Source organism: Bubalus kerabau, chromosome 9, assembly GCF_029407905.1.
Source record: "Bubalus kerabau isolate K-KA32 ecotype Philippines breed swamp buffalo chromosome 9, PCC_UOA_SB_1v2, whole genome shotgun sequence".
In the NCBI taxonomy this organism is placed as follows: domain Eukaryota; kingdom Metazoa; phylum Chordata; class Mammalia; order Artiodactyla; family Bovidae; genus Bubalus; species Bubalus kerabau.
Window position 1 is genome coordinate 110,931,280 of NC_073632.1, and position 12,233 is coordinate 110,943,512.

Sequence of the window (12,233 nt, forward strand, 5' to 3'; positions counted from 1 at the left end):
CGGGACCTCCCCAGATGGGATGGGCCCCTCATACCAGCTGGCTTGCTTCTCAGGTCGCTTCCCCATCCTGTCGCCCAAAGTCTGGCATCTAACACCCCCAGCCCACCCCAGGCCACATGGTGGGGGTTCAGTGTGAACAGGAGGGGCCTGGTGCTGGTGGGCGGACAGGCATCCTGGCAGCAGTGGGCAGCTGCTGCTGCCCTGCTCTGTCCAAGAGCGCTGGCTGGACTCCACACCAGCCCAGCTCGGGCACGTTCCGCTCTGATGGTGAGAGGTGGAGAAGCAGGCCGAAAGGCCCTTCCACCGCAGAGAATGCAAAGGCCCATCCGCATTTGCCCTAAATCGTTCCTGGTGTTGAAATTTGCTGGTGAATCAAGTATCAAGTTGGCGACTGTGAAGCTGCATGTTCTGAGGACATTTCCATGTATTTGATGGGTGACAGCTTCATGGGCCAGTCTCTTATGGATGTTCTAATTTGGAAACGATTGAAATATTTCAGTATTTGGTTAAAGTTGGATGAAAATGTTTTTTGCATTTCATATTATGCTCTGCTGACCTTGAACAGAAGTGCAGTGGTTTACACCGATGGGTTTTTCTCATATTTTCTTTGAAATTTGTGGAGTCTGTATTTTTAGAACCCAGCAAACTCAATGTTTTTCTTTTGATCTAAGACCATTGGGACTGTCTTTCTTTTCGAGCAAATCTCTGGCATTAAATTAAAAAAACAGAAGAAAGAAGAAAAAGAAAAGCCCGATGCCAGGCGAGCTTGGAGGTATCCTGAGGTTTCTGAGACACAGCCATACAGGGTCCTGACAAAAGCGGCTTCCTGGAGATCCGAAGGCCCGGGTGTTTCGAGTGATGGGTATGTAAGAGGAACATTGCCGCCAAGCGATGCCTGATATTGTAATCCTCCTCCACTGCCCGAATCCCACAAGTGCTGTCCTGATGGTCATCGCAGAGTGACCGGAGCCCACGCTGGGGTCTCCGTGGGCGTGAGTCTCATCAGCGCGTGAGTGCGGAGGGCCCGCAGTGCTGCGCAGGTGGACCCCACGCCATCATGCTTGTGACGACTTCTGGACCCCTCACTCTCTCCCTGTGGAAAACCTGAGTGATACACACCTGCGCGTTCACTCCGGCCAAATAGTGACCGTTGGTCTAGAAGCCTTGGGGTTGCTTACGGGCCCTTTGTCCGAGTCGGGCTGCTGTGGTGAGTGTCACCTCAGCATGCTCAGGGCAGGCTGGGCCCTGGGCCCATGGGACCATCTGCATTCACCCACATGAGCCGGGCCACTTGCGGGGGACGTCCTGCTGACCTGGGCAGGACATGGACTCTGCTGGTCCTGCAGGGAGAGCTTAGGCCCCAGCTCTGTTTCTGGACATTCTGTGAAAGGCATGACCCACACACACGGAGAGTACCGAGGTTTTCCAGTGGATTTCTGTGAGGCCTGAGAGTGCCGGTCAGCCCCTCTCGGTACAGTGGTGCCCTCTCTGAAGTGCTCTGTGTGCTTTTACTGTAACTTTATTAAAATGCACGATGTAAAGCCTGAGAGCGGTGCAGGCGTGCAGCCCAACAGGACTGGCATGGCCCCACCTGCCTCTCTCCCCTCCCCGGTCTGGGGCAGGAGATGCTGTGGGTCTCCACATGGGCAGAGATAGGGCTGGGGTGGCGAGGTCCTGGCCTCTGCACACCCCGAGCTCCCAGAGGTCAGGGAACCATGCAGCCAGGACGAGACGCCAGGCTGACGGGCTGCACCTGACTTCTCATCTCTGAAACAGGGGGTTGGGTCAGGCGAACACAAGGAATTCTATCTCTCTGAAGGTTTTTCTGATCACGGACATGTGGTGGTCAGCAACCCTTGCTTATATTTGGAGAGCCGAGAAATGGACTGGAAGCTGCATCACTGGCCGCTTGCCTAGGCTTCAGATGACCTGCCCTGGAAGAAGGCAGGGCCTCTGAATTTCCCTCTACCTCCCAGGGAGGCTTTGTTATCTGGCGACAGTGCCCAGGACCAGGGCACAGTTTGGTTGCTCTAAGTCAGTGTTCAAGCTGGTTTTAGAAAAGGCAGAGGAACCAGAGATCAAATTGCCAACATCTGCTGGATCATCGAAAAAGCAAGAAAGTTCCAGAAAAACATCTATTTCTGCTTCATTGACTATGTAAATGCCTTTGACTGTGTGGATCACAATAAACTGTGGGAAATTCTGAAAGAGATAGGAATACCAGACCACCCGACCTGCCTCTTGAGAAATCTGTATGCAGGTCAGGAAGCAACAGTTAGAACCGGGCATGGAACAACAGACTGGTTCCAAATAGGAAAAGGAGTATGTCAAGGCTGTATATTGTCACCCTTCTTATTTAACTTCTATGCAGAGTACATCATGAGAAATGCTAGGCTGGAGGAAGCACAAGCTGGAATCAAGATTTCCAGGAGAAATATCAATAACATCAGATATGCAGATGACACCACCCTTATGGCAGGAAGCGAAGAACAACTAAAGAGCCTCTTGATGAAAGTGAGAGTGAAAAAGTTAGCTTAAAACTCAACATTCAGAAAACTAAGATCATGGCATCCGGTCCCATCGCATCATGGCAAATAGATGGGGAAACAATGGAAACAGTGGCTGATTTTATTTTTCTGGGCTCCCAAATCACTGCAGATGGTGACTGCAGCCGTGAAATAAAAAGACACTTACTCCTTGGAAGGAAAGTTATGAACAACCCAGACCGCATATTAAAAATAAGAGACATTGCTTTGTCAACAAAGGTCCGTCTAGTCAAAGCTATGGTTTCTCCGGTAGTCATGTATGGAGGTGAGGGTTGGACTATAAAGAAAACTGAGCACTGAAGAATTGATGCTTTTGACCTGTGTTGTTGGAGAAGACTCTTGAGAGTCCCTTGGACTGCAAGGAGATCCAACCAGTCCATCCTAAAGGAGATCAGTCCTGAATATTCATTGGAAGGACAGATGCTGAAGCTGAAACTCCAATACTTTGGCCACCTGGTGTGAAGAGCTGACTCATTGGAAAATACCCTGATGCTGGGAAAGACTGAGGGCAGGAGGAGAAGGGGACGACAGAGGATGGGATGGCTGGATGGCATCACTGACTCAATGGACGTGGGTTTGGGTAAACTCCAGGAGCTGGTGATGGAGAGGGAGGCCTGGCGTGCTGCAGTCCATGGGGTCACAAAGAGTTGGACACAACTGAGTGACTGAACTGAGTTGAACTGAGCTGAAGTCAGTGTTGACCTGCCAGCATTTTCTTCAGCAAAAAGAGTCTTTCCACAGAGGAGTCTGTAGGTGTGTGATGTGTGTGCCTGTGTGCATAGGTTCACATACATGTGTATATGTGGGCAGGCACCTCCATGTGAGGAGGTTATGTTTGTGTCCTGCAAGAACATATGTACATGTGTGCTTGTGTGCATATGCGTGTGTGTCTCTCAGCCAGGCCCTTTTGGCCAGGCCTGTGTCCTCGCTTCCTGCCTCGTCTCATCAGACTCCTTGCACCCACATGCAGGCTCTGAGATGCCTTTGACACGTGTGGTTCCAGGACGGTTTAATCATGCCAGCACTTGTCCCTTGCAGAAACCCTCCCCAGGCCTGTTGGCCTTAACCTTCCATGGTGTTCTCCCAGGTCTGATGTTAGACGCACCCTCTTGATGAAAGCAGACACAAGAGGTGGGGCCGTTGCTCTCATGTTCAAACCAGGATCAGAAATACCACAGGACTTTGTGAAATATTGTAAAAACAAACAAAACAAAACACTTCTCTGTTTGCTTCAGCAACACCTGTATCCTCCAAGAGTTCATCGGGGGAGCTGGGCGAGCGCGGAGCGGCCTCAGCTGTCCCCTTCCCGCAAAGGTCGAGGCCAAAGTTCACACAAAAGGATCCCGAGACCACTTGCCCGGGGAGCTGTGTGAAGCACGGATGGTCGCGGTGGTCAGTCTTCACAGAGCCGGTTCTGACCGGTTGCTTCCTGGATACACATGTCAGAAGCGTCTGAACACTTTCATGTGTTTGTGCTGTGGTTTTCACTTCATCGTTTGCCTTTAGGACTTGGCCACCCCAATTGTGCACCCTGGGTTTTCCTGTCTAATTTGTTTCTGTCTTTGTGCGTTTACAATGATAATACATATTTAAAATAGACACTCGGCCCCTTTCTCCTCGGCTCTGAGCCGCTCCCTCTGGTCGAGGGAGGGCATGGGCTCTTGCTGCGGTGCTGCCCGCTGGCCGGCTGCAGGTGGGCAGACGAGGAGCCTCCTTGGCGTCCTGCTGGTCCTGTGTCACAGCCCGGCGCTCCGCATCATTTACGCCAAAGAACTCCGCAGCACAGAGTTCTTCGTTTTTCTGAGTCTGGCCTTCAAAATGACAGGTTGGTAAAGTATTACAACTTTTGATACACAAGATCTGCTTCATTGGATGCCAATAAAGTAAGAAGCCAGTCACCCTCGGGCTAGTGTTCTGCGGCTGCTACCAACAGAGAGCTGGCTTCTTCATCGGCCTTGCTTGTTCTGCCCCAGCCTGGTCCGTGCAGAGGCCCTGTACTGGCCATGGGGACCCAGTGGAGAGAACTCTGTGTCCCCAGAACGTTGACCGCCCCCATGCTCAGAACCACCAACACGTAGTCACCCTGCTGGGTCCAGAGTCAGCAGGTCTGTTGACCAGAAAATCACTCAGTGTCGCCTCTCCATAGATGTCATAGATGGACTGTAAATAATTCCATATCCCCTCGAGTTTCTTCCTCAGCAAGGAGCTGGCTGGGGGGCTCTGGGGTGAGGACTCACCCAGGAAGAGTTGAAGGGAACACGATCCCCTTTCTTCAGGGTCATGCTTCAGCATCGTCCTCTGTGTGTGATGGACGGGGGCCCCACAAGAAGAGAGCCGAGGCTCTGGGCGGTCCAGCTCAGGGCCGCCTGTAAATGTCAGTGCCCCTGACCTCATTCTGGCCGAGCCTCCTCGGGCCTTTTGACTGCTCTTCTCCAGAATTTTTCTGCATGAAATGGGCAGCAAATTTATCTCTTCCCATAATCGCTTAATCCGATTAATTGATTTTAGCAAAGTAGGAAATGATTTGCTTCCTGTTTAAAGGACAGCATCCTTAGAAATGACCACTCTGAAACGTGGCTGTTTGTTTCTGGTTTAGAGCGAGCGTTGCCTCGTGATAGTCTCTGTGACCCATGTCTCCTGATGCACAGACACGCTTGTGAAAAGGAATCTCTGTTACTTTGCAACAGAGAGAAAACGATGAGCAAAACGAGACAACACACGCTGGACGTTGGCCCCGTATCTCAGTCGGGTGGAAGTGGTGGGCTGCTGTTGAGACCCTTCTCAAGAGGGCAGCCGCTGCGCCCGACTTAGACGTCTGGGGTGCGGCAGGTGGTCTGGCAAGCGGCGCCCTGGGTTGGTGGGCAGATAGAGGCTTGCTCTCAGGGATGGGCCCTGCATTTCCTGCTGCACAGTCCTCCTGGCTCCCCATGCCTGGGTCACCAGCCATGTGCCAGCGTAAACCGGAATTTAACGCTCTGTCCACATAAGAGGTTTGAGAACTCCCCGATCAGTGGCAAACACACACTTTTGAAGACGGCATTGGAGACAGGAGCGAGGCCCGTGGGTTCTTCGGTCGATGTATCTGCTTGTGCCGTGTTCCGCGAGAGTTCAGCTGTTGGGAATAATTTGTAACTCGTCTGGACCCTCGTGGAGAGCTCGCAGGCTGGGAACGCATATCACTTTTCCTTTTAGACAGTCAAACCACAGGTTATACTAAAAAAATGAGGACAGAAGTCCAGCACAGCAGTGTTTTCTCCTCAGCGAAAACACAGGCTGTATTAAAACCACATGTTGCTGAGTGCTGGCAGGAATGCAGATCACGACACGAGAGCCCGCATCGACGCGCCCCTGGCGCACAGGCCTGTCGTGTTGAGGGCCGGCCCCGCGGCGCTTGCTTGGGGTCCGAGATGAGGGCCCCCAGCAGCAGCATCTGTGCTCAGGCCCAGCACCACGGGGCAGGAGCCCCGAGCCTGGAGCTGGGCCCCAGACGGCGTCTCGTCATGGCCAGGAGATTTTACTCCTGGGCAAGCAGAGTCACCCGCTAAAAATGCTGGGCGGTGGACACGTTTGAAGCAGTATCTCTCAGCGTCCAGAGGGCCTTTCAGACCTAGACAACTTGTAATTTAAATCTGGAAACACTTAAGAAAAATGGGGAAAGCCATTCTTTTTGACTTGTGAGATTCAAGTGAGTTACGTGGGCTGGCAGCCCGCAGAAGTAAGCCCTGTGCTTGGGGTGCGTGCCCCGGGCGGGAGGCTGGGGGAGGTGGCCCCGGGGGCGGCCTTCTCTGTGATGGACACAGGCTCAGCTGGCCTGCGGTCCTGGGACAATGGGCCCTTCCTGGGGCTCAGCGCAGCCCCCCGTAACTCGCTCCAGGCTTCCAAGATAAGCGTCAGGGGTGAGCAGGCTCTGGTGCCCAGCTCAGACGGAGCAGCTGAGTGGGGGCCGCCTTCCCCACTGTGACCGGGGCTCCGCGGTGCGTCTTGGCGGCTGTTTCCTGACACCTGCGTCCGGAGCTGGGTGGGGACTGCCCCAGTCTTTCCCTTTTCTGCTAGTTTATGAAGTCCCAGGGGTATCCTCCCGAGGAACAGGAGGATACACTGTCTGCCTTTCCATCCAGTCATCACAGTGGATATTTCACTGTGAATGTGTGGAAATCTGTGCTCAGTGTGCCAGGAGGGCTGATAAAGTGTCCCTGGGCTGATTCTTACCATAGCTCTCAGACGTGGCCCCCACGTGGCACATGGCCTGGCCGTGCGCTCCGGAGGATGTCCTTGGGTCCTGGAGTCTGTCTGTGGCCCGTGGGGGTACCACCTGACTTCCGCTGTCCACGAAGTAGAGTCCGCCTTTCACCACGGTCAAGCCTGGTGGATTTTGGAGCCTCGGCCTCCTGGCTCCCTGGGCATGGAGGACACCCCACTCTTCCCGCCAGGTCTGGCCCTCCCCTCAGGGACACTGGCACCCTGACAGGTGCCCGCCTGCAGCTGCCCGCCCCATGAGGTCCCTGCAGCCCGGCCGCCCATGTGGTGCCTCTGCTGGGCGTCTCCAGGGGCCTGACTGCCACCCTGCCCTGTGCCTCCCCGCAGACGTGTCCAGGTGCGTGGCCGAGAGGAAGTACACCCAGGAGCAGGCCCGCAGGGAGCTGCAGCAGGTGTTCATCCCCGAGTGCAGCGACGACGGGACCTACAGCCAGGTGGGCGGCCTCTCCCGGGGACTGGCCCCGCCTTCCCCCTCGGGGCAGTGGCTCCCTCCTCGGAGCAGGCGCTCCAGTCCTGGGGAGCAGACTGGGTCCCGCCGGCCCGCTCACGGCAGAGACCCCAGCCCCAGTGCGATGTCATTTCTGGAGGGGCACCTGCCAGGTCACAGGTCAGGGTCACTTGCACTGTCTGCCTTTCCCGGTCTGCCAGTGGCAGCATCTAAGCTCCCAGTTCTCCACCCGGAACGGGTCAACATTATCATTGTCATTTTGTATTGAAGGAAATGAGTTCCTGAGATGCCCTGCTAACTGACGTATTGACTTTAGACAGAAAAAAGGCAAACAAGGCAGGGTCTGTCATGAGCCAGACGTCAGCACAGGCTCCCCTGGGCTCAGCTGGTAAGGACTCCGCCTGCGGGAGGCCTGGGCTCCGTCCCTGGGTGGGGAAGATCCCCTGGAGAAGGGAAAGGCTGCCCACTCCAGTGTTCTGGCCTGGAGAATTCCACAGACTGTGAAGAGAGTTGGGCACGACTGAGTGACTTTCACTTTAGATTTCATCCAATAATGTGAGTTCTGTGCCTTTTTTTGAAGCAATCACTTGACCTTTGGAAGACTCAGGGAGGAGAGAGAGACAGAGAGAGGTTGGAGCTGTGGGTGGCGTCCAACTCAGGCTGGCTGGTGGGGGGCAGGTGGGGCCAGGATGGAGCATCTCACTGGCAGCTGGACACGTCTCCTGTCCCCAACTCTGCTTCAGGCCAATGGGCAGACCCAGAGCAAGTGTCCTGACCGCTCAGTGCCTCAGACCCCCTCTTGTAAGATGAGGGCTGGTGAGGGATTAGACTCTGAACAGTGACGGGCTGGCACCACTGGCTCCTTTCACCCCTCAGATCCGGGTCCAGGGCACCATGGGGCCCTTTGCCAGGTGTCCAGATGCAGCCCTCGAAGCCCTGGGCCTCCCGGTGCCCTGGGAGGAGCAGCGGGCCTGGTGGACCGCAGACGCCCCCGCGGGCACTGAGCGCCCTGTCTGTCCCCGGTGCCCTGGGAGGAGCAGCGGGCCCGGCGCGGGCACTGAGCGCCCTGTCTGTCCCCGGTGCCCTGGGAGGAGCAGCGGGCCCGGCGCGGGCACTGAGCGCCCTGTCTGTCCCCCGCATGCGGGCACTGAGCGCCCTGTCTGTCCCCCGCATGCGGGCACTGAGCGCCCTGTGTGTCCCCCGCATGCGGGCACTGAGCGCCCTGTGTGTCCCCCGCATGTGGGCACTGAGCGCCCTGTCTGTCCCTGGTGCCCTGGGAGGAGCAGCGGGCCCGGCGCGGGCACTGAGCGCCCTGTGTGTCCCCCGCATGCGGGCACTGAGCGCCCTGTCTGTCCCCCGCACGCGGGCACTGAGCGCCCTATCCGTCCCCCGCGGGCACTGAGCGCCCTGTCTGTCCCCCGCACGCGGGCACTGAGCGCCCTGTCTGTCCCCCGCAGGCACTGAGCGCCCTGTCTGTCCCCCGCATGCGGGCACTGAGCGCCCTGTCTGTCCCCCGCATGCGGGCACTGAGCGCCCTGTGTGTCCCCCGCATGCGGGCACTGAGCGCCCTGTGTGTCCCCCGCATGCGGGCACTGAGCGCCCTGTGTGTCCCCCGCATGCGGGCACTGAGCGCCCTGTGTGTCCCCCGCATGCGGGCACTGAGCGCCCTGTGTGTCCCCTGCATGCGGGCACTGAGCGCCCTGTCTGTCCCCCGCACGCGGGCACTGAGCGCCCTGTCTGTCCCCCGCAGGTCCAGTGCCACAGCTACACGGGGTACTGCTGGTGCGTGACGCCCAACGGGAGGCCCATCAGCGGCACCGCCGTGGCCCACAAGACACCCCGCTGTCCCGGTAGGTCTCAGTCAACCTATGTGGTGAACCCGCGGCGGAGGCTGCTGGCTGTTTGCCGACTGTCTTGTTAATGTCTGCTCGTAACCGCAAAGGAAGTCGGTTTAGGTGGGATAATGGGGAATATCGGGATACATTTGCGTCACTGGACAAAGCCCAAAATATTATGAGACCTTTGTTTTCAAGAAAGCTTAAACAAATGGAAGATCTGGTTCTGAACCAGCGTAGGTTATGGCAATTCGGGACTCGTAATTTTTAGGAGTGGCCGCGAGGACTGTGGTCAACAGCAGAAATGACCGAATGTTTTCGTTGGCTGAGAGAAGCGAGTGTTTCTGGGCTTGTATGTATATGATTGCAAAGAAAAAGCAGATCATTCTTCACAGATCCCTTTCCAGAAGGTTTGTTTGTGTTATTTTATTACTCATAAGTGGGCTTGATGTACTGAAGGTAATAACACTGGCGGGAGAATAATCTATAAAAGGGTCTGTTTTCCATTAATAATTTACCAAATATTATAAACGATTCAGATCATTTTTATTTGAAAATGGTCTGCCGCTTGAGTTTTGATTAATTGGTGACGGAGACTTGTCAGACCATTTACCAAGACCTTTCATGATCTATGTGTCTCAACGATACTGGATTAAGCTTACTAAGGAAAAACATATGTTATGTAACAATACAAAACATCTTCCTGAATTTTTACATAAAATGTTGAGGCATTTGTACTTAGAGTTTACTTTCTAGCCTCTTTTCTGTTTGAAGAGCAGGCATCTTATAATTAGAAATTCTGCCCATGGTTCAGACTTTTATATCAGGAGCCAAGTCACTGGTCAGAACTCATAACTGCTTCACCATGATGACACGCGTAATTAACAGTAACACAAAACCTAATATTTCAAGTGACTGGTCATCACTTAAAAGCCAGAGGGTGTGCATCATGTGGAATTAAAATATATTTATTTTTAAAACTGTTATGTCATCCAATACCTAAAAATTGCTGAAAACATGTTTTTAGTGAGCTAACATTTGCACCTAATAATTCTTTTACAAACTCATGGAGTAAATGAAAGAGAGAAAAAAAAAGTAGCGTAATGAGTTGGGCTCTGTGTCCCTCAGTCTGAAAGATGCTTGCAAATGCTTATTTCATTTCAACCAGGTACCAGCATTTTGAGTCGCATTGAGCCTTATTTTATGAGGGAGAAAGCGGAAGACTTACCTGTTTCTGTGATGTTAGTGACACCTTTTGAAAAATTAAGTAGCGTCTGAAAGCACTTTCTTAGAGAACCATGAGCGAAGTTGGCCAGGTTTCTTATAACTTGCCTGTAATACTTCGTTTCTAGGATCAAAACACCCTACTGTTCACTCACATTGATTTTTACAACCAGGTAGCAGCCACATTTAATGTAAGAAATGTTCCTTTTTTTCACTGTCCATGTGGATTTTTTGGTTCAAGGGATGGGTATGGAAGGAAGATTCTTCCCGAATCTGGTGTTTATTGCATGGAAAATGCCACAGGGGCAGGGAGGGGGTGTCTCTGAGGACATGTGCGGTGTGGGTGGGGCAGGCTCCTTGGAGACCAGGCTCCTCCTTGTAGGGGCACCTTCCTTTTCACTTCTTGGCTTGGTTTTGCAGCTTGGCCAGAGTTATGAAAAGATTCTACTAATCCCCAGCTGTATTCATGCTTTTATTCTGCAGAAACATGGGCGGGGAAGCAGGCGCCTGTGCTCAGAACGTGTATGGAGGCCGTGCAGGGGAGTTTTGGGAGGACGGGTCACGCATACATGCACAGTTTATGCTGGGCTTTTGCTGATGTAGCAGAGCTTCTTCCCAGCTGTTGACACCTCGTCACCAACCACATGGAAGGACGTGGTGACGGGCATCACTTTGCTGAGCCTGTGCTTGACACCGGGCATGCTGCTGGTCAGGCTCCATCCGCACACCCCGGGAGCATCCTCCTCCCCTCCCTGGGATGCTGGCTGACACCTGCTCTGGTTGGCATGCCTGGTCCACTCCATAGAGGACAGATGTGATTTCCATCCAGTTTATTATAATCAGGTAAACGCCAGCATTCAACAGCAGTCTTTGGCCCTGGAGTTCACACCACACTTGCCATAGGAGCACTTTGTCTAGAAATTTGAAGATGAGAAAAATGTATTAAAACTTAGCAGTAAACACTAATGGTCACTTAGAATGCATGTGTGTGTATGTTATGAATTGGTGCAAACACGCGTGGCAGCAGCCTGTGAGGAGGGCGGGGAATGTCCACTCATGGCTGATTGCAGTGGAGCAGAGGGGCCCGCCTGCCATGTCCCCCGGCCCACTCCTCCCCGAAAGACCTTCAAATCAAAGGATTCTTTTATTTCACAATTATGTGTTTCTAAGTCATTAATGCAAAGCACCCAAATTCTTATGAATCAATAAGAAAACTGGAATAATGAGGCAATCTAGCAGAAAAAGTCAGAAGTCTTAAACGGTCAGCACTTTATAAATGAGGAAACCATAAGGACCATAGCTCAGTTGGTAAAGAATCTGCCCATGATGCAGGAGACCTGTGTTTGAACCCTGGCTTGGGAAGATCCCCCGAAGACAGGGAAGGCTACCCACTCCAGTATTCTGACCTAGAGAATTCCATGGACTGTATAGTCCATGGGGTCACAAAGAGTCAGACACGACTGAGCGACTTTCAGGAAAAAAAAAAGGACCAGTGAGCAGAGGAAGAGAGGCTTGGGCTCATTAGTATAGACCAGGGAGCTGTTCACCAGCCTCCCGGGAGACTCCCAACGTGGAGAAGGAGCTACTCCCCACCCCTGCCACAGTGACTCCTCGTGACTCTGGGACCCCTCACCCACCTTTGTAAGCTTCCATCAAGTCAGCTCACTTCCTTGCCTGCTGTCGGTCAGGAGCTGATGGATAATTGCACAGCTTTTCAGGAGTGGACGGCCAGCCTTGTCTTTCCTTCTGGCTGTGGACTCATGACTCTCAATGGAGCTCAAGCTGCAGGAGGCAGAGGGCTTCCCTGGAGAGAAATCAGCCCCTTTAGCTCCTGTGGACACCTGCTTCAGAGTCATTCACTGGGTGAGACCCTTGAGGACGTGATCAGAGCCGTCCCTTCAGTGAATCGTGGTGGTCCATCCC

General features: G+C 53.7%; 1 protein-coding gene across 2 annotated transcripts in view; it reads left to right on the forward strand.

The window, feature by feature from the left end:
* The window catches only part of SMOC2 (SPARC related modular calcium binding 2), a 153,931-nt gene that overhangs the window by 47,261 nt on the left and 94,437 nt on the right, over window positions 1-12,233 (forward strand). For both annotated transcript variants that reach the window (XM_055536202.1, XM_055536203.1), the window contains exons 3-4: window positions 7,131-7,237; window positions 9,002-9,101. In XM_055536202.1, coding sequence (XP_055392177.1) covers window positions 7,131-7,237; window positions 9,002-9,101 — 207 coding nt within the window. The remainder of the gene's footprint in view (window positions 1-7,130; window positions 7,238-9,001; window positions 9,102-12,233) is intronic.